Source organism: Physella acuta, unplaced genomic scaffold (genome assembly GCF_028476545.2).
Source record: "Physella acuta isolate Inbredline_101_S28 unplaced genomic scaffold, ASM2847654v3 ptg001756l, whole genome shotgun sequence".
NCBI lineage: Eukaryota > Metazoa > Mollusca > Gastropoda > Physidae > Physella > Physella acuta.
The window spans coordinates 100,629-124,327 of NW_026733266.1; the positions used below are offsets into that span (position 1 = coordinate 100,629).

Sequence of the window (23,699 nt, forward strand, 5' to 3'; positions counted from 1 at the left end):
CTTCATATGCCGAGGTCACAGAAACAAGTGAACTCTACTTTACTTGCCCCATAGACCGTCAGGTTTGAAAGGGAAACTTTTTTACTTACAAAATGACCACAATTGTAACCACTAACAAAAAAAGTAACATCAACCGCTCAAAAATGTTCCTTAATTTCTTTGTTTAGCCGAGACGTCAGTGCAGCGAATTCAGTGTGTATAGAACTGAGCCTTTACGGTATTCGAACCGTGGATCTTGTGACATCTCAATGCGCTACCACTCAGCCACCATAGCTCGTCCCCCCCCCATACCACTACATCGGGACTTGACGTATTTTCTTGTGCTGTTATGAGCTCATCGTGTCTTTCATGGTCATTCCATCACGACCAAACTCCCCGACCCCCACACCCGACCAAACTCCCCGACCCCCACACCCGACCAAACGCCTCGACCCCCATACCCGACCAAACCCCCCGCTCCCCCGACCAAACTCCCCGACCCCCACACCTGCCCAAACCCCTCGACCCCCAGACCCAAAAGACTGTCACGACCCCCTCTTACAGTCGCAGATTTCCAAGTCACGATGCCAAAAAAAATTAATGAGATATTTTTGTGACGAGGGCCAAGCACTTTAAGTTAAGACCAACTGTCAGATTTGTGATGACTTTTAGGCAGAGAGTACCCAAAGACTGATGACGTTCTGGGGTCATGTCGGTGACGTCATTATTACGTTTAAAACACATTTAATTTAAAGAAAACCATATTTTAAATTATTTAAAAATGTGTATACATCGACATACTGAGGCAAACAAAGCGTCAAATACTTTATTTTAATCGAACAAAAGATGTATATCTAATTTAATTGTGAAAGTGTTTAGATATCGATAATAAAATTTTGTCTAGCGGCACAACATTGACCCTGACCGACTTTTCCATCGTAAACTGAACGGAAACGTACCCGTAAGTACATCCTAACTGTTACTAAACCTTAGTGCTAAATCCCAGAGGCGTAGCGACCCATTCCGGCGCCTGGGACAAACTATCAACTTTTCGCCCCCCTCCCTCCTTTTTTTTTTGTATCGTTATTCACTTTCACAGTGGCAAAAAAGCGCCACCGCCCCACACCCAGCTAGAAAAGGTCGTGGGCGCTTTTTACCAATCACAGTCCTTTAATGTTTTTTTATGTTGGTGTCACAATTGAATTAGAAAACTGTTAAATAAACCCGTAAAACCGAGTAACGGTCTTAACTTGAGCTGTGTATAATTTAGTAATGCAGTTAAAAATTAGATTTAAAAAAAAAAATTTTTTTATCCTGTTCAGCTCCCCTCTAAGGTCGGCTCCCGGGCGGCAGTGGCAGCCCCACCCCCCTTCCCCTAGCAACGCCTCTGCTAAACCCTAATCCTCACAAACGCTTAAGCAGATATCGATATTAACATCCGATTTAATCAACCATGTTTGTGAATCCTCAAAATAATAATTGTACGAATTACTTTAGGGGTTGCTGCAAAAAAATAATAATAATTAAACTGATAATTTTTTAAACTGAAAAGATGGCACAGGATAGATGACTGAAGATCTTTGTTTAGCGGCCCTTACCCTAGAAGGGATGATAGGCAGTGAGTAATAAAAAAATATACTTTAAAAATCTGCTTATATAATAAACACTATAAATGTAATTAAAAAATAAAACTATTAAATATGTTAAAAATAAAAAGTAATTAAAATGATATAAAAATAAAAATAAAAAATCCAACATCTCAGGACCACCCCTAAAATCTTATCTTTGATCCATGGGAGACGAGTGGACCCCCTACAAAGACCTTGTCATAAAACTACACATCGACAAAAGCTTCCTGAGTACTTTTCAAAGTTTGACAAAACAGATTTATCTCCCCTTAACGTTTACGTGCAGAGTTATGTATTTTAAAAAAATAAATAAAAATAATTTTAAAAATGTTTTATCAGCTAGGATATTTGAACCGACATTCAGGCGAGAAGGGGGTGAGGGGGGTGGAGGGGAGGCAAAATATGGGAAATGTCAGATTTGTAACGGATACCTGGAAATGAGAAATTACCGTCAGAGATCGCTTACACGACATGACAGAACGACTAGTGTCAGGACTCTACACGGGGTACGCTTATCCCCTGGCGTCACCATCGTGACACCCGGATGATGTCATGTGTGTGGGGCGGGCTGGGTAGGGTGGGAAAAATTTTCGTGTGAACGGCGTGTGACAGAAACGAAGCGGGGGACAATTAAGAAATTATGAGCTTGGATAATGCGAATTTGAAACCTCACAATGATAAGGGAGGTAATCATGATAATTACAAAATTGACTCATCCGTCAAGAGTTATCTCAAAGGGGGAAAAATGTTTCAGCCTAATTTTTGACAAAATAATGAATGAATTTTTAATCTTATTTTTTTTTGTTCTACAGAATAGTCTTCTACTTTTAAATTTCGCAAATTTTAATTCAAACTGTGTTGCAAAGTCAGTATATTGTATTAGGATCTTGATGAAATTGTGTTCTTGTTGGTGACGACATTAAGTTCTACGACTTCTAAATGGTGACACAATTGTGTTATGTGGGTGACATTGTGTTCTGATGGTGACACCATTGTGTTCTAGTGGGTAACACCATTGTGTTCTAGTTGGTGACATCATTGTGTTCTAGTTGGTGACACCATTGTGTTCTAGTTGGTGACACCATTGTGTTCTGATGGTGACACCATTGTGTTCTAGTTGGTGACACCATTGTGTTCTAGTTGGTGACACCATTGTGTTCTAGTTGGTGACACCATTATGTTCTGATGGTGACACCATTGTGTTCTAGTTGGTGACACCATTGTGTTCTAGTTGGTGACATCATTGTGTTCTAGTTGGTGACACCCTTGTATTCTGATGGTGACACCATTGTGGTATAGTTGGTGACACCATTGTGTTATAGTTGGTGACATAATTTTGTTCTAGTTGGTGACATCATTGTGTTCTGATGGTGACATCATTGTGTTCTGTTGATGACACCATTGTGTTCTAGTTGGTGACACCATGGTGTTCTAGTTGATGACACCATGGTGTTCTAGTTGGTGATACCATTGTGTTCTAGTTGGTGACATCATTGTGTTCTAGTTGGTGACATCATTGTGTTCTGATGGTGACATCATTGTGTTCTGTTGGTGACACCATTGTGTTCTAGTTGGTGACACCATGGTGTTCTAGTTGGTGACACCATTGTGTTCTAGTTGGTGACATCATTGTGTTCTAGTTGGTGACACCATTGTGTTCTAGTTGGTGACACCATTGTGTTCTGATGGTGACACCATTGTGTTCTAGTTGGTGACACCATTGTGTTCTAGTTGGTGACACCATTATGTTCTGATGGTGACACCATTGTGTTCTAGTTGGTGACACCATTGTGTTCTAGTTGGTGACATCATTGTGTTCTAGTTGGTGACACCCTTGTATTCTGATGGTGACACCATTGTGTTCTAGTTGGTGACATCATTGTGTTCTAGTTGGTGACATCATTGTGTTCTAGTTGGTGACACCCTTGTGTTCTGATGGTGACATCATTGTGTTCTGTTGGTGACACCATTGTGTTCTAGTTGGTGAAAACATTGTGTTCTGATGGTGACATCATTTTGTTATAGTTGGTGACACCATTGTGTTCAAGTTGGTGACATCATATTCTATTTTTGTAGCTGCTGTCATGAACGTGTGATATGTGTGTGCTTTAATGTGTGACCTTGAGCATTCAGCGCTCAAAACGGACCACACGGGCAATTGTCGAGCAGACAATTTAACAGACGTACACAAAAAAACATAATTAACATTTTAAAAAATCGTTTTCACGGAACAAATACAAGTAAACAAAAGGTTTTTTAAGCACAAAACCACCAAAAAATTATAAAATTAAAAAAATAATGCATGCAGATTTTTAATCAGGCTTCCCATCTGCTGTTGTCTAAAACAATAATGTTATGCAGCAGAAATCACCTGCTTTTAAACTGTGAATAGAGATTTTAAAATCGCAGGAAAAAATATTTTTCAGCCTATGCAAAGTTAACCGCATTATTAAACGTTGACATCCAAATGTAAACAATCACATCCCGTCTTTAAAAAAATATCTTTAAAACTTTACTGTTTTTTTTTTTTCTTTCCTAAAAAATCTAGCCTAGTATTGTCCCTTGATTGACGTGAACGTTGGTGAATACGAGATTTTTAATTTTTTTTATACTTCTCTCCCCTGAAAAGCCAGCTGACGGAGAAGATTAACCGACAGACAGTTCGCGCTTTGATACTGGCGTCGCGCAGGTAAAATGGCGCGCTAATGACATCATGAATCAGGACATCAAAGAGTGGCTTCCCTTCGCGATACCATCGATACAGTCCGTCCATAGCCTTCACGCTGTATGCCGTCGAGATTTATCGCGCGAGCCGACAGCCGGCGAAGGGGAGATAAACGCGATAATAAAGGTACCGATCTCACGTTGGAGTTATCGCCCGATCGCTCCGCGGAGAAGCGACATTGTCTGGCGATCTATTTTCTTTTTAATGACGCAGTATACCCCGCGGTGAATGATTTATTTAAATTAGCACGCGCTTTTAACTTGACGGCCCCCTTTGTAAAATCTCTACATTTCTAAGCACGAAGGTTTTTATGCTCCGTGACTAATTTGAACCCAGCGTAAACGGTCGCGATCGTGCTACGTCACACTGCGATACAGCTATGTAGCCTAGTGCTACCTTTTAGTGTTTCCCACATGTTATTTCCACACAGTTTTTAAAAAGAAATTTTAAACCTTAAATTTTTTTACAACAAAGCTCCGTCCCCTCCACAACACCCCACCCCCGGGTCATATTACGTCACGTTGAAGTTCATAAAAATAACTAACCCCCTCCTGCCTGTCAACATTTATTAAATAATGTGTTCATCATAGTGCTTGTAACTTAATACAACACAACTGTCTGGCTTTATTATTATGTCTGGGCAGTGGCGTCACGCGTAGGGGGGCAGTGGGGGCGAACACCACCGGGCGTCACACAAAGTAATGACACTGAGCAGGACGATTGTGTTGGATACATTAAAAAAACTGACGGTGAATAATGGGTTTTGAGTTTTATTTTCCTAAATATTAAATGTCACATTCTGGAAAAAAAAACTCTCTTATAACTACCCACAAACAAAACTGCCAATATCCCCTCTCCACTACCACTTTATATAAAGCTTAAAAACTACTCTCAGTAGATGGAAATATTACGTTATCATATTTCGGTTTTTTTTAATTAATAAATTATAATTATATACATGTGGATGGGATGTTGAAATCCGCAACTTTCAGTCTGATTTCTTATTCCCCCCCCCCCCCACCCCCCCCCCCCCCTATTCCTGGATATGCTACCATTTTCCGTACCGTTTGTCAGCCAGCAGATCACCCATCATGGCTGATACTCCGCGGAGCAGCTGTCAAATCTGACGCAACATCTGCCGTATTATGAGCTAGTCGCGCGGAAGATATCGTAGCGGCCTGTCTGGTTGATCGAATTTCGAAATCAATATCGCAGATCAAGTTCGGCTGGTGTGTTGTTGGGAGTGATGACATCTGGCAAGTACATGACGTGTATGTGGTATTGACATATGTCATGCATGAGTTATGTGCATACGGTTAGATATAGATCTAGTATTCCGCCATGATAAAGTTACAAAAAACGACTGTGTGTGTGACACGACGCTAGTAGATGCAGAGATCTATTGCATATCAAGATGTATGATAAGAACCACGTCTATCATTGGCAGTAATTTAATGGGGAATACAACATGGTTTTTGATGACCATAGGAAAGATTTGCAAATGGCTTAATAATAGTGTCTGATTTCTTCAGACCTTGAGGCTTAGGGCCAACATTTTATTTCATACACCCGAATATTACAGTAAATCACGAGCCACGGTTATGCCATGCTTTACAGTAAGCTTGACTGTGTATTACAGGTAGACAGACCATGTTTTAATGAACGCTAGGCCATATTTTACAATAGGCTAGGCCATGATTTACAGCAAGCCAGGACACTCTTTACTGTAATCTAGACAATGCTTTACAGCAAGTTATGTCATAATTTACTGTAAGTAAGCTAGAACTGAAGCTGGACCCTTTTTTTTACTGTAAACCATGGCTAGCTGAGTACTAGCCATATTGTTTTCATCAGTGATACATACATAGTACCAAAAAAAGTATGGTAGTAAATATATATCAACATCCCCTTTAAGGATTGTGTATGCACAATGTAGTAGGCGGTGCTTGTTGCATCAAACAAAATGACTGCATACCAGGTTTACAATAGTGTATAGTGGTAGATATTAACTTTAACACTACTCGTAGGCCTGCTGCTGCACTTTTTTACAAAGTCCTATTGTGTTATTTGAAACAATATCCATGCTGCTGTTTGATAAGACAAAATAAGCTATAAATAGCATTAAAATTGTAAGTGGACAAGGAAATTTAGGGGCAGTAATTTTAAAAAGAAATACCTTTCTTGTCTCCCCTACAAGTCGTTCCCCCCCCCCCCCCCCCCCCTCCCCAAGACACCAAACATTAAAAATGTGTAAACAAATAACACATCAATCAAATACCTAGTCAACAAATCTTTTAATGTTGAATCAATGTACATTTTAATCAATCAACTTCAAGGAATTTGTTTTAAAATTGAGCTTTTGAAATTTTTTTTTTCAGCCTCTCCAAGCAACAAAAGACAGTACCCACTCAAGTGATAATGCAATGTTTATTTTTTCAAGCAATTTTGTTTTAAGCTAGATTTTTTTCAATGATGGTGTAACAATATGTACAACACATGCCTACAGATGCTTTATATAAATACATGGAATAGATGAATGGGCGTATGGAGCTACAGAGTCAACAAGTGGACAAGCTGAGACTACTCTAGTATGGAGATGTGATCACACAACAAACATCATCAAACTCCTAGACCTGCAATACTCGACACCATGACGTGTTGAGTAAAATACATGGGATGTCAGGATATAAATGTATCAAATGTAATGCAGATACACTTGGTATAAATATAGTAGAAGAAAAATGAAGCTTTAATCCCATTTAAACATGTCTTTCAACCCCTGTAAACCAGTTGGTAGTAGCTTACAAGCCCCTTGTCCAGAGTAACACAAAAATATATTGAGATAAAAATTCAAGTTCCATTACTGATTAAAAAAAGAACAATTTATTTACAAGAAAAATGTATGTTTGAAGGTGAAGCAATGAAATCTATGTACAAATGGGAAGCATAAAGTAGTCTACATATGGGGGACTCATGTTAACAAAGTTAGTGATATAAATTCATTTGGAAACTACTAAAACAAGCACCCCTGATACACAAATTATTGAACTTACAACATATAAACCTTTTAAGTATAAGGAGTAGTTTTAACTAGATAAAATAAAAATTATGAACTAAAAATGTATTTTACTAATAAACAGATATATCTAAATGTTCTTTGAACAGAGGTAAAAACAAAGTGTAAAATATAGCGAATGAACCTCTATTTTGTGTTAGGGAAAATATGAAATCTAAAAGTCTAGCAGATCTGAGCAAAGAGTAAGTATTAAGCTGAGCAAAATGAAATAGAAAATGGTAAATGCAAACAAAATCATATAGAGATAGAAGTCTATTGCGTTCACTATCCATGAAATGGTATATGTAGAATATGGCTGGCTGTCAATAAAAATCCAATAAAAATCAATTACCGAAAACCAATATAAAGTGATTACCAAAAATTCAATTATAAAGTATTTCCAAGTGCGAGTATAATTACCAAAGATTAATATAACTATAAGCAATCAATTCAAGAAACAAAAAATATCTTTGAATACATTCAATTTGGGCAAAACAAAATCATGTATTAAATACTACACTGAATTCGCCCACATTTAAAATAAACAGGATGAAAATCATTGCTTAATTAAGATGGCCAGAGATAAAATATTACAAGGAGGACAGTAGAGAAAAAATACAAACTAAAACCTAGGACATTGCAAGACAAAGGGAGATTATAAATCAAATTTGGCTGGGAGTGAATATGATTAATAATCTGTGTTATGAGAAGAAACTTACTTAATATTTGGTCAATATACACAATTTTAAAAATGTATAAACCTGTAGTAGTTAACATCAAAATGAAAAAAGAAACAAGACAAAAAATTGTAAATTTTAACAAGTTATTCAAATTTCCAAACAAAACTTGTTTTTTTTTAAACTTTCCTTTAAGCTTACTCAGAGGAAGATTCTCAAGGGATAACTCAACATTCAAACTCCCTACAGAATCGAAATATAAGCACAACATGATTTTAGGGTTTAATATCACGCATTTTCCAAAACTTCAATAACCTTCGTGATGCCATTAACATCTGTGCTGCCAAACGCAGTCTGGGGAAAAAAAAGATAGTTTAAAAACTGCTTCTGTATTTATAATAATAGAAAAATGTGAGAAATAGGGAAGAGATCATTTTAAAATATGCAATGAACTGTCATTTTAATAATGGAGAGAAAATTTCGCAAATTTCCTAACCATAATACTTTTAAAATATTTACATGTAATTAAAATAGGTTTTAAAGGAAAATAGTTTTATTTTAGTTAGTTACATGAAAGTCAAAGCCCTGAGTGGATTAAATGGATTTAATGTTGCTAAATAGAGTCCCCATAATTTAAAAAATATATTTTTATCATAAAAAAAATAAAAAATTGACTGCTAATGATAGAACTATCAAAAAACAAATTAAATTTATTTATTTTAAGCTAGTATTTTTACAACTGATAATAACATTACTATGCAAAAGTAAATGTACATTTCAGATGTATTGACAGTATCATATAAAAAAAAACCCTCTGGTAAATTATTAAAAGACAAAAATCTGTTAAGCTAGTCTGAAAAAATTAATGTTTTTTGCATGGGGTAAAAGCTGCGGAAGATAATTTAAAAGCTGTCAAAAGAGTTCTCTAGTACTTACAGTTAAGCTCATGAAGTTGAGGAATTTCTTCAACATTTTAACCATGGGACCAAAGTCTTCATTTGGAATGAGTTTCTTTACTGTTGCAGCATACTCCTAGGAAAAGGTACAAAATGTGTCACATTATGTCATGGTCTTAGACCAGAGACTACAACCAACATCAAAAAGTATCCACTTAAAACAATACTCATATCTATCCTAGTTAAAAAAGACTGACTGACTACAGTTATATCTAATTATCTCCACTGAGTCCTTAAGTACAGTTGGAAGTTCACAACTAGACTAGCTTAGAACATCTCTTTTTATAGTTGTGAACCTATTCCAGAACAAAGGTGGTATAAATGCTCAAGGACATGCAGATATTTTAACACTTAGGCTTATCATTAAAGATTACCATGTTATCAATGATGGTTGTCCCTAGCAAAAGCCCTGCATATGATGCCACAATGCTGTTCTCCATGTGCTTTCCAGCTTTATGAAGGGCTACAGAATAAATTATTTCTTTAGTAGCTCTAACATTCAAGAAACATTTAAAAAATTATTCGTTAATTATTTTTTATCTTGATTACCTTTAAAGATAGGTGAACAATATTGAAACCTACAATTCAACTAGATAAAAAATGCTACCTTTGGTAAATGTTTCTTCATCATCCTCCAGGATACTCTGGTTGGCCTCATCCCCCTCTGTGTTCTCATCCTTGACAGTTCCTGAGTTTTTCATTAGCTTTTCTTCTTCTTCCTTAGCTTTCTTCAGATTGTTTGTGATCCACTGAATACCTGAGTCAGACTCCTTCCACTCCCCACTCTTGTTGGGGGAGTCGGCCATGGAGGTCTCTGGTGTCCCTTCAGTATCTTCTTCCATTTCACGAGCTGCATGTTCTCTTTGGACAAACAGCTGGAAACATACATTACAATTGGATGAATAAACTTAAGACTTAAAAGACATCAGAACATTGATTTTTTTATACAATTAACATGAAACTCTTAAAATTTAAAACTATTCCCCAATTTCTCCACCACGTTCGTAAAGAGCATTTCATATATTGAGATACCATTAAATCCAATTTCACCAAACAGTTCCATCAAATATTTTGATTATAAAAGTCTGCCCCTCAGTGTTTAACTAAAGTGAATAAAAACTGTAAGCCATACGAACAAAGAGAAGACTGTACGGTATATTTCTATGGTACAAGTTAAGAGACATTACTTACCTCTACAACAGCTTTAATGGCACTCATTGTTTTAGACTGTGATCTCTCAGTGTATTTCACCTGTGTTTCCATCTTCATCATGATCTCACGATTTGTCTTCCTGTTCTCTACCATGTTGATCAATAACCCCAGACACTGTCCAACAGAAGAAAACATCAGCTATGAACAAGTCTACAAATGGCAGTCATCAGCACAGTAAGATAGAGATGGTTGAGTCATGGACACCACACAGCAAGAGAAAACAAGCAAGGCCAATAGAAACAATTTTTCAGAAGATCAATGATAAAGAACAATGGAAGGAGAGTTGCCTAATTTTCCAACAGGCAGAGGTTTTAGCTAGAGACAGGTCACTCAGTTATTGGTGCATTGTGTGACCACTCAAAGATCAAAGAAAGATATTAGATAAAAGAGAACTTCACCACAGACTTGATGTATTTGAATTGATAGCTTAACTCTACTGCAACTGTCATAGAAACCATCAAGTACTTTGCTAATGAGCAAAAATGTAACAGACTACAAACAAAAATTTCATTTCTTTCTCATGCTGAGAAAGTATTTTCCAGGTAAAAAGAAAGCTCAAGGAATAAAATAATTACAATTATTTAAATTTAAAAAAAAATTTCAAACAAAGTTTTCTTTAAAGTGAAAAACTTAAAATTCCTAAAAAAAACAAAACAAAAACCAACAAGTTGTATCTGGTAGTGAGACAAGTGAGTTATGTAAAGCCAGCGTACCAAGATAGCCATGTCAAACCTCTGTTCCACAGGGATACACCATTGGGTTGTGGTTAGACATTTCAGTATGGTTTCCATCAGCAGTGTTTCACTAGCAGGATCTAGATCACCAAGTTCTAGGAAAGAAAAAATAAGTTGTAAAAAACTTACATGTCAATAGAGTATTTCTCTCGACATAACAACTATTTTCTTAAAATACAGGACATTAAAAGAATTTAAGCTAAAAAAGAAAATGAACAAATATTTTTAAAAATGTTCACTTATTATAGAGGCATTTTGTAATGCACTGAGATTGTTCTATGTCAAAATTGCTCAAAGAACTAGTCATAAATAAGGAAGGATAAGGGCTAGACGATGGATCTAGCAGAGATTATCAAACACATCCTGCTGACATAGTAGCACACTTCTGAGGGTAAGCTAAACTTACTGTGTTCATGAGTGACATTCAACAACACCCTAAGAACTGCAAGCATACACACTAAAACGGTGTAGCCGGGTAAATCTTTCAATGCTTTGTTAGTTTCTGTGTTGTCATGTAGTGCATATGTTGGCATGCACTGCTGACAAAGCAAGAGTGTTCTGCAGATAGTTTAAAATATTACATTTATAGTCGTATAAACATACGTAGAAATTTGAAGAACTTTTTTTTAAAAATAGAAGCGCATAACAACAAATGTATTTAAATATAGCAAGTCAACGGAGAGAGTATTCATTACTGACCTGGTACATGACTGAAGGAGAGAAGCATTTTTATAAGCAATCAAATAATTTTGGTTGTCAGAGTTCATAAAGCTGATCTAAAAATAAGATAAGACAACAGGATATTAAAATGTGGTACAATTTTACATGAGTTAAGATTTTTTAACAGAGTAAACATTTTAAACATCACTTTAAAAAAAACAGTTCACCAATTTGATTAACTAGGGTCTTACATTTTCCAATACTCGTAAACATCTGTCTAGTTTCCTCAAAACTGGCAGTGAAGTTTGTATCTGTTTAGTGAGGTCATTAGGAAGGTTCTTTTCACAGGCATTCACTGATTAGAGATGATAGAAAACACATGCAAGTCAGAAGTTAGATGGTGGCATTAAGTTGAAACTGTATTTTCAAATTTTTATTAAACATAGCAAAAATCAAATTTAAATATTTGTAGAAATTATATTCATTTGTATTACTTTACTGAAATGTATTCATAAATGTATGACAAATTAAACAGCACAACTTTTTTTTATTGTATTTAGCAATAAAACAAAGCTTAAAAAATTAGATTCACTTAGTTGGGCTTTCTATTAAATAAGTAAAACAGAGTTATGCTTCTTTGTTTAAGCCAACTGGAAATGTGTTTGTTTTTACTTTCTCGTATATACGAAGTATAGAGAAAGTATTGTAATCGTGCAAAAAAAAAATATATATATAAATCTCGACGTTTTACATCTCACTGATATGGAAAAACATAATTTTGCAATCTTGTACATATGTCTGTGTGTCTGTCTGTGTGTCTGTGTGTGTGTAAACACGATAACTTGAGTACCGTTACAGCTAGGTTAATGAAATTTCATATATAAGTATTTTATCAAAATCGTAGATCCGTATCAACTTTTGAGCGATTTCTGATAACCGGAAGTGGTACTTTTCCTACTTTGAAATTTTCAAAAGCCTATAACTTGAGTACTATTTCAGATAGATAAACGAACTTTCACATGTAAGTAAAAGATCTAAATCTCTACCTTCTGTTAAATTTTGAGTCATTTCCGTTGAACGGAAGTAATAATTTACGCTACTTCCGTTTTCTCAAAAAACTAATGTAAATTTTTAAAGTACTAATAATATTGCGCACTATTATGCACTTTTTTATTTAGCGTTCACTTGGTGTGCAATTCTTTTGTCTACGAGATTTTATTTTATTCTTAAAACTTTAAGTATTTAAAATGGATTAAAAATCATGTCTATAGCCCGAGTTCCCATCCCGGTTTATTTAAAATGGCCAATGTGAAAAAAGGCCTTTGTGTCTACTGTTGTTAACATTACTAATTAAATAAATTGAAATACCCATGAAGATTTTTATAAACTAGACTTACCAGAATCAACAATGTGATCAAGGCCTCCAACAGAACGCAGCTCCTCTTTGAACCACTCACCAGCCCTTCTTGAGGTTAAACTTAGTAATGATTCCATTGCTAGGTTGCCAGTCTGTACAGCAAATAAACAAAAAATTAAACAGTAGCTCAGTACAATAATAATTATCTATTTTTTATTATGGGTACAAAAAATAAAAGCTGACCCATGTAATATAAAAACACTCACAGATACAAATCCCAAGTCAATTTCTCTGGCATGTGTCTCTTGTTGCAACTGGGCCAGCAGCTCCTGCACTCGCTGTTTGGTTTTTTCCAGGTGGCTGAGGGTAGAGGCAGTAGCTTTGTCTAATGCATCAACTTCATTCAACTTGAGCATCAGATTTAGGCTGTCTTTGTCCAGGTCCATGTTCAGACGGTCTCGACTCAGCATGAACATTATTGCTGATGTACTCAAAGCCAAACACTAGCAGAGCAGGAAAATTTACACTTGGATAATGAGCTTATGACCAAACACTTTCTACATTTAGCCAAAAACTTTCTAATTTTAATCACTGAGTTAGGTAACCATGTTAAACAAAAAATAAAAAATATTGAGCTTACAGGATCAGAGCAGGCATCACGGAGTAGACTAAATATTTTAGTCACAGTCCCATGGGCACGAATGTGCATTCTAAAAGCTGGTGAAATGCATTTTCCAGCTAAAGTCAAACAACTGGGGGAAAAAAAAACAAGTTTAAAATAAATTGTTAACTTTTTAAACTTTCTTACTTTTTAATGAGTCAAAAACTTCACTACCTAAGGCAGCGTTCAGAAATGGACTTTGTGTTCTGTAAACTTCCAAGGAGATAATCCACATCATCCATAAAGTCCTGGGCCTCCCCTAGCTCCTGTACCTCATGTGTTTGTTTCACATTGTGAACCACAGTGTAGAGCTGGGAAATAGTTACATTATTATATTAACACACTGTACAGTCATTATTAATTTCACTTAATCTCACTTTTGATAAAAAATTTATTTATCTATATTCAGATACAAAAGAAGTAGAGTACAAAACTGATATTTATTTGCATAATATATGCTGAAATTTTAACTAAAATATCTAAAGAACAACCTAACAACATACTCACATACAACCTTTTAGTAAATATTGATTACATTTACCATTTGTTAAACACATTTGAAAAAAAAAAATTGAACAAAAATAACCTGGCACTAAAATGATGTGTTTAAATATTAAAAACTTATTTTGATTAATTAATAAATAGCAATGAAAATTAATGAGAACTTTTAATAATAGCCAAGAAGAGAGATGGAGGTAGAATCACATAAGTTTTGTTTTAGCATCTATAACCGTAACATTTATTTTTAAAAAATCTTTCTTACATAACATGATATGACTTAAACCATTACAAAAAACTATAATTAGGAGAAATGATTAGTCAGACAAATAAAGAAACCTTAGGAACCCTTGGAATTAAGAAATATGGCAACATTCACATAGAAAACAGTATATAGAGAAAAAGTCATTCATAGAAAGACTTTCTTACTTAAGAACATAGTATAAGTAAAATGACATTACATTATTAAACGAAATTATCTTAAGGAGAAATGTTTAGTTGTACGAATGAAGCAACCTCAAGAACTCTGTTGTAACGAACTATAACATTTAAATATGTTAACAGTGAATAAAAGTTATTCTTAGATGATTGAGAAAGCTTTTTTAAACACGATATAACTGAAATTATTATTAAACAAAACTATCATTAGCAGTAATAATTTGTCGGACAAATGAAGCAATTTCAGGGACTCAGTCTTAGAAATATGACAACAGTAAATAAGGAAAATAGTTATGCATAGAAAGAATGAAACGGGTGAACGCTAAAATCCTTGAAATGACCAATACCTCCTTATGAGTTTTGCTAACTCTGAGAGAAGTGTAGGCTTCTTCGTGCTGTCCTTCTGGCCAATGTACTTCTCTCTTCAACTTTGGACCCCTACTGGAATCTTTTATTAGCACAATATCATCTTCTTTCTCTACATTTTTACTGCCACTTTTTACTGATGATTCCTGTAGTTTTTGAGTGTGTTTAAAACCAATATTTTAAGGTAGAAATAATTTAGAATGAACATTTCCAAATAACACATTAAATTTGTTAAATTTTCAATTAAAAAAATAAGCAAAAATAATATAAATGAACAATAATTATTTAAGCAATAAGGAGAGAAATTAAATAAAGTAAGCTGAATTCTATCCAATGTCTGCCTAGATCCTGATGAAACTAAAAAAAGAACAACTCTACTGCTATCAGGTTACAAATATGGGATTGCTGTAACTAGATCTTCTGGCTGATGAGATTAGATTTTATTGATTGGGTTCCAAGGTAAATAAACAAGATCTTACCTCCCTTTCCTCCTGCTCATGCTCTTTGTACCAGGAACGTGCATTATAAGTTGCTTTAGCAGGTGACTGAAAATAGTTGTACATTCAACTAATTAAAACAATTATCTTAATTTTTAAATATTTATATTTCACATGGTGAAATTTTACAAATTAATTTATAAATTTCATTGAAAAAAAAGAAATAAACATACAAGTCATGATAATTAAGTTTAAAAAACAACTTACCCCTTTATGTGGGCTGCCACCAAGTAGCTTCCTCTGTAGATCAGATGAATTAGATAAAGATTTTTTTGATTTGAAAAATTTTCTTGGAGCACTAGTCACATCCTTCTGGCTGCTTTCTGACGTCGTTTGGCTGTTTGAAGGAGATTCTAGAGACTGAAGGTTCTCTGAGCATTCAGACAAATTGTCTGGTTCCCCAGTAGAATCGGAATCTTGACCCTTGTCCAGGTTGCGAAGACGAGCTGCCAGAAGTTCCCTTGCTGCTAAAGGATCTTTCTGCTTGACATCAGTGTGATCATTATCATCAACAACAGTAGAAGAGCCTTGTGAGGCTTTTATTTCTTCTAAATCCATTTCCATATCAACATACATTAATTTTAAATCTTCTGATGAATCTTGTGTTTCTTCTTCCATTCCCTCATCCTCCTCATCCCCTTTAAACACAGGAGGCTTCAGATACTCTTCGACCTGCGGTTTACGTGATTTGAATATTCTGTAGGATTTCCCTTGGCCAGATGCATTGTCAGCTGTAGCCTGAGATAGAGCAGAGTCAGTATTCAAGTTTTTTGCACCTTGAGAAACTCTCTTCACAGCTGCTGATGGTCCTTCCGAGTTAGCTGCCACAATCTTCGTAGAGGATCGTGTGGTGTACACCACACGTTCTGAGCCAGCAGATGTGTCTGCTTCTCCATTCTCACTAACAGTATCCTGCGAGGTCGAGACATCCGAAGTAGCACAATCTGTTTGCTGCCGATCTGCATAATTCTTGCTTGATCCTCTCCCCAAGTCTGTGTCAACTTTAGTCTTGGCATTAGACTTACCTTGTTGATTAGGTGAATCTAATGACTCTTGAATGGCTTGGAGGTGAGCAGCAACAGTTGTCAGTGCTCCAGAGGAATCTACCTGTTCATTATTAACACCTAACTCAACATGTGCACTTTCTAAAGACAATGAAGGCGATTCAATTCCAATTTCAACATAGACCACCTTCTCATCATCTGTCATGGACAGTTCCTGAGTTCCACCTGCCTCTTGCTCGCTGGCACTAACAGAAAACTCCATCACCTCATCCTCTTCATCACCTTTAAACACAGGTGGCTTTAGGTATTCCTCAACTTGAGGTGTACGTGATTTAAATATTCTGTAGCGCTTGCTTTGCCCGGGAGTTGAAGTGTCTGATGAAGCAGGAGAATTAAATGACTGAGATGAGGCAGAATCGGTGTTCAAGCTTTTACCACCTTGGGCTGCTCGTTTGTGAGCGGTCGCTGTGGAGGAAGGGGAGGAAACACTGCTCTGTGAGGATGGCTCAGAATCAGCTGCCAGGTGTGAAACAATTTTAACAGAACCATAAGAAACACTTTCTAAATTAACAGGGGTAGATGTTGTACTTCCGTTCTCCCCAACGCTATCCTGAGAAGAAACATCAGAAGCAACAGCTTTCGCTTTGGCATTCTTTGCTGCATTTTTGGCTTCATTTTTTTCAAGTTGTGATTTTGGTTTGCAAACAACTACAACGGTGGTACCTTGGTCTTCATTGGCCATTTCTTGTTTAGATACCACCATCGAGTTGTTTAGTCCGCCTGTCGCTGTATCTGGTTTTCCTTTCAGCTGTTGAGCTGCGTAATTTCTTTTGTATTCTTCTATCAAATCAGGGTCGGACACAGTCAGAGGTTTTCTCCCTCTCGGCCCACCCTTTCTTTTATAGTTAGACTTCCTTCGTGGAGGTGAATCTGGCTTGTCAATGGGCGTAACAACTTCACCTGAGTAAGTTTTAAGTGGGTCTCTTTTAAACTGGACAGGAAACAACTCATCATCTTCATCCTTCACCTCCACCTGGGCATCTGTGAACATCTCTTGCTTGAGATTAGACTTTGAATCGGTGAAAAAAAATGTTTCGCCAGTAGCTGAAACTTCTGTCTTGCCCACTTCTATAAACTGATCCATAATGATCGGCTTTTTTGGGGATGTTCTTGTATAGGTGCGGAACGAGGCTGCTTTCCCTTCTTGTTTAGTCACAACAGGTTCGTCCATACTGATATCAATAACTTCGTCACTAACAAGTATCCTTGAGGCAGGAAGTTTTGTCGAATGTTTTACATCTGGCTGTGGTGCAGGAACCTGTTTCTTGACAGGACTTAACTTCCTTTTGTCTTCTGTTTCAAAGCTGAAGGGATCTTCTGCCTTCACTTCCAGCTTCACCTTCTTGGCGTCAGAGCTGCCGTCCGTGCCTTCACGCAGGGGAACATAGTTATAGTTAGTCTTTCCCCATTTTGATATTGACATTGCTGCCTTTAGTGGAGTCTTACTGTCAGCTGCTTCATCGATTGTTTTATTTGCTGGCTTTTGTTTTGACCGGCTGTAAGTGCGGCCAGCAAACCGTGGGGGTGGTGCGTCTTCTTCACTCATTGTTCAGACCTACAAGTTAAAGGTGAATATTTCAATTTATGTTTAAAACAATGATCAAATTTTATGAATAAATTTCATTTATACTGGATATAATTAAAGCTAATATAGATACAAGCTAATAATGCCCTTTAGGCAAACAGTATTGGTGTCTAAATTATTCAGTTGATAGCATATGTAAAGCTCTACACATGCTACAAAAATTGATTTGCTTGATGTAAAGCACATTGTATCACAATGAAAATTTAAATCCAAACCCTTGTAAACCTATACCTTTATATTCATAAAGATGATAATATTGATTGACGGATACATTTTTTTTAGGCAAGTATCCTTTTAGCCAGTAGATCAGTTTTAATTTAATACAATAAAAAAAGGAATGCAGCTTATAGACAGTGACTTCATGTAATTAAGAGTATACGTTATCATTCTAAATTAACGTTAACAAACTTGCATCAATAATAAAAATTGACAATAAATAAAATAAGCCTTAATAATAAAACTAGACTGGTGCTAATGTTATGGTTCTAAAAGATTCATTACTTTTGTTTAAAAGCATTTGAAATCTTTCACATAAAACTGATCCCATAAAGTGGAATTCTCGGTAAATATTGGATCTTCTGCTGTAAAGTTCTTTGATAAATAGTAAAAATTAAATTAAAACCTAATATATTTTATATTCCTAATTTGTGTTTTGGATTTGTTTGTGGGGACAATTGTTACTTTTTTTTTTAGGATTCTTACTGTTAAATAGTTAAGGAATATGATTTAGAATAGAGATTTAACATTTACAAGAGAGACATCTCAATGGTATCAAAGATACTGGTATATTTTCTTTGTCCACCTTGTAAGTACAGCTTTAATTATTTTATTTTAGTATCTTAAGATGCAGGCCTACCCTACATATATTCTTTAAACAGAGGCAATTTTTAAAAAACAACTGCATATTAACATGTTAATGTATAGGTATATTTCTATTACCACGCTTTGTACAATACAAATAGTTGCTTTGTACAATACAAATAGTTCGTAATGGCTAGTTAATAATGAATAGAATTAGATAATTTTTGAAAATACTAAAAGATATTTTTTTAAAAATAACAGGGTTTTCACACTGTCTTTAGACTATAGACATATGTCATACTAAAAATTCCAGACCTAATAAAAGCTATAATTGCTATAAATCTTTTTTACAGTAAGCCTCATTATAAATTTATAAACTACAAATAGTGTTAACTAATGATTTTACCATTACATTACGGTATTTCATTCTTTCTCTGTTCAATAATTTCAATAAAATAAATTTAAATATGCAGGAGTTAAATATAAATAAAACAAATCTAAAAAAAACTTTCTAATAGCAAGCTTTTGAATGCACTGAAAATAAGAAAATAAAACTAACTTGTTTCTTGCATGAAAGCTTTGGTTACTCATGAGATCTTTTACATATTTTAGCAACCAAAACTATTATGAAAGAACGCCCCTAATAGCCTTTACAAGATAGACCGTCTCTTGGATCATAAACATTCTCATGAACCACAGCTCACCAACCTGTTAGGGTGGTTGCGTCTAGCTATTCTGTTATTGAATATAGTAATCTATCAAGTGGTTTAATGATGGTAAAATAAATATATAGTAATTTCTTAAATACCCCTAAAATTAGGCTTAACATTTTAAACATTTTGTAGGCCCTATACATTTTTAAAACAGGCTAGAGTTCAAAGAACTTAGACCCAAGACTTAGGCCTAATGTTTTTAAAAAATAACAATCGTAAAAACATTTTTTCCAGGTTTAAAAGCATTTTTTGAGAGAAATTTTTTTCAAAATTGTCAAACTTAAATTTTCAAAATTTCATTCTAAACCTTTAAGATAGGACTTATTTTTTGGGGTTGAGATCTATTGCACTAAAAATGTATCTTTTATGTGGAGACTGACAAGAAAAACCTGTATTTCAAAATTTAAAATAAAACTTAACCTATCATTTTTTCAAATTGTTTCAGTTTATTCTGGCATAGGACAGAAGAGCATTCATTTCTATATAGGGCCTAGATAGTCTTATATTGAAATAATAAACTGATTCTGCAAGACTAGCAGTTTCAGGAATGTGACAAGACTTCGAAAAATTAAAGTAAATTGTATTGGACCAGACTATTTGCTACATTTGAGATGTAATGTTTTGTAATATCTTATGTTTTTTCCTAATTTCTTAAAAACTTCGAGGAAAAAAATAGGCAAAAATAAAAATTCAGCAGAACAATTTAGAGAAATTGAAATTAGCAGAGGAAAATTGCAGCTCTGTTGGAAAATTTTTATTTCTGTGAAAAATCAGAAAAGTCATGTCCCTGCACTGTTTTCACTCAACCCATTGAGAACCGCTCACCTCTATTGCTAGGTCTTACAGGAAAAAATACCAAAACCTGTAATATCAATTTGGTCTGCCCATGGTAAGAGAAGTCACTTTTAATATTTAAGACTTAATGACTAAACTTCTAACTAACTGTACTAACTCTAACAGGCTAAAACTCCATTTTCGCGTATTTTATTTGCCGCTCCACATTCACCTCCGGATGAGCGTATTTTATTATAAACACAACCGAAACTCAAAAAAACTTTAGGAAAACACTAGGATTAGAGCTAGATCTACTTATTTTATGAAATGAATGTGAGTTTTAATTAGAAAAGGTAAAAAAAACAATATAAAAAAGCATTAGGACAGTTCCAATTAAATAGCGTGTGATCTGATCGTCAGCAGGAGAAAAAGCCCTACACGGTTGAGGGTTCACCGTGAGTTCATATTGACTTTAATTATCAGCATACGTCATAGTTTGGGCAATAGCTATTTGAAAAAGTGTTGGCCTCAGTTTTGGGGTCAATGTGAGTTCATAAAAGTTTATTTATAGTATCATGCGTGGGAGATACTTGTAACAATACAAACTTAACCGTCTTGCAATCGTGTGTTTGTACTTCACACATTGCCATGAATATCTTAACTGACACACTAACATAGCACATTCAATATTTCAAATTTGGAATTCTTCTTAAGATTTGACTAAAGTAAATTATCAAAACCAAACTTCATAAAGAAATAAGCCCAATGTTTTCTTATGTTTTGGTTGTGTTTATAATAAAATAGGCTCAAAAGGAGGTGAACGGGAAGCGGGGAATAAAATGCGCTAAAATGGAGTTTTACCCTCTAGCAGTAGCATCACTCGGGCCTCAATCTTCTAATAATATCACCACAATTTAGATCTAAAACTGATGTAGACTCTGAAAAGGCCTCAATAAAAATGTTACAATACAGATCCCTTCTAGGGATCTAGTCTTTTAGTTGCTAGAAAACTGAATCTCATCTTAAAACAAAATAAAGTTTTAAAAGGGGGTGAATTGTGTGAATAATTTTCTTCTGTAATTTTAATAGGCCTACTAACTTGAGGGTGGTTTTACAGTTGATTTTTTATTAAGTTTAATAATATGTCATTTATAGATCTATATCAATACACTAAATTATGAGTATCAGTTAGGCTACAATTAATCAAAGTTTGAGATAATAGTTGTGACACGAATGCGACAGCACGAAAATACCGAGAAGTGGCAGAGAGTTCATGGATCACCAGTCTCACCGGCGAAAATCTCTTTATATTACTTTAAATAGGCTGTTTAAATGTAATAAATCGTGCATATTAAGGAGATATCTTTTTAGCGTTTTACCTTGGGGTATAAATTTTACGATAAATTTAATTTCATTGACCAGTTAATCTAAAATGTTCTAAAATTCTGTTTTCTCTTTGGGAAGACCGCCATTTTCTTTCTCAGTACAAGTTTACTTCACATACGCATGCGCACCATGCTGCTCATGCAGGAACACGGCTCATCATACAGCCGCAAAGTTCGTACAAACTTGTAGGTAATTTGGCCTAATTGATCCATATGCCTAACATGCTAATAAAATGAGTTATGCGTTATTTTTCTATATCGATCGAGATTCATATAAAATTAAAGTCTAGCTATAGACCTATACAAGAAGTACGACTGTTTAATAAAAATACAGCTTTTTAAAATGTTTCAGCCCGCAGCATTGGCTCTTGATGAACACTTAAAGCGGTTGAGGCCTAGCTTCTATCAGTCTAAGCGCCCCATTAAACATTCAACCCAGGTGGGGGCGTGGAATGCGGTCCGCACCGGCTGACACTATTTGGGGGTAACACCACAAAGAAAGATCGTAATATTTCTGTCTGAACCACGTTTTGTCCAGTTAATCTAGTAAAATAGTAGGGAGAGAAGGGTGACACTAAACCGAAAACGTTATACTGTTGGAGGAGGGGGGGGGGGGTGACACTCTCAGTTACCGCACCGGATGACACCCGACCTAGTGACGCCACTGTTTGTACCTTAACTTTTTTTAAATTATATCTTGGAGCTTCACCTCCCTCTTTCAGTTAACTCCCCTCAAAGAATGCCTTAAAGAAACTCTGCTCCTGGCTTGATGATACTAAGGATTACCGTATAAACTCTGTTATATTTAGGTTAGGTTAGGTTGAATTATTTGTGCACAGTCGCCAATAACATATAATAAAGAACAACAACAAATAATAATAATAATAATAAAAACAGTAATAATAATAATAATAAATATTAATTCGCGTTTCTAAAAGACATTTATTTATATAAACAGTTATTGAAATTGATTAATAAATAGGCTACTCAATGTTGATTAAGTTAAATGAATATTTAGAAAGAAATCAAATAAGTGTTTTAAATTTTAAACAAAAAGAACAACAGTTAACGCATTTAAAAAAAAAAGGTTGGTTGAATTTTTTAGGACGAAAAAGACATTTAGATTAAGTAAACAAAGTCTGAACTGGCAGCGCCAATGGCCGATAACGATACCCTAGCCTAGATTGGAGAGTTTGGAAGTCTGATTGAGAGGAGTATAGTCAACGTGGAGCAAAAAAAAAAAAATATATATATCAGAAAACCAATCAAATTTGAGTTGGTTTTTTAAAATGGTATTTGATTTTACTTATTTCAGCGCCGACTGCATGACCAGGGACCTGCCTGATGTACCCCCCCCCCCCCCCCCCAACTGGATAATTAATAGTTTGGAAGGGGTCGCTGCACTTTTGATAAGGTTGCTGGAATGTGGTAAAAATGGCTGAAATAACACAACGACCCTTTAGAGCACGGGTTCCCAACCTGGGGGTCGCGACCCCCCTGGGGGTCGCGAAGGTCTTTCTGGGGGGTCGCCAACTGGTATACTGAACCTTAGTAATTTGAAACAAAACATAAATATTTAAAAGAATTTTTGAAATTCGGCTTCATTAACATCACTTGAAATGTAATAGAGAAGAAACAAAGCGCACTGTACAAAGTTGTTATCAGTCACGAATCTATGAAATCTTCAAAACTAAAACGTCATTTGAGACGAGTCATTCGGAGCACACCAAAAAATATATGGAGTTCTTTCGTCGGTAAGAAGCTAGTTGCAAACGCCAGAGACTTGATCGAACAGGAAGTTTTCACCAGCATTAGTGCAAGCATCAAATGAAGTCGCGATAGAAAATGCCAAGCAAAAAAAAAACAATAGGAGAAAATCTCATCAAACGCTGCATGTACGTAAATGTTAAATAACACATTTTTTATTGAAATTA

At 35.3% G+C, this 23,699-nt stretch overlaps 1 protein-coding gene across 1 annotated transcript; it reads right to left on the reverse strand.

Annotated features, from left to right (window-relative positions):
- Nucleotides 1-6,615: 6,615 nt before the first annotated feature.
- LOC131930316 (wings apart-like protein homolog) lies at nt 6,616-21,872 on the reverse strand. The gene is made up of 17 exons (XM_059286734.1): nt 21,760-21,872; nt 15,651-18,062; nt 15,426-15,491; nt 14,928-15,092; nt 13,819-13,955; nt 13,624-13,735; nt 13,250-13,486; nt 13,024-13,135; nt 11,878-11,981; nt 11,666-11,742; nt 11,373-11,524; nt 10,946-11,061; nt 10,212-10,346; nt 9,628-9,895; nt 9,395-9,483; nt 9,001-9,096; nt 6,616-8,418 (listed from the first exon to the last, which is right to left on the reverse strand). The coding sequence occupies exons 2-17, from the start codon at nt 18,051-18,053 to the stop codon at nt 8,353-8,355; spliced, it is 4,335 nt and encodes a 1,444-aa protein (XP_059142717.1). The 5' UTR covers nt 18,054-18,062; nt 21,760-21,872; the 3' UTR covers nt 6,616-8,352.
- Between the last annotated feature and the right edge of the window lie 1,827 nt (nt 21,873-23,699).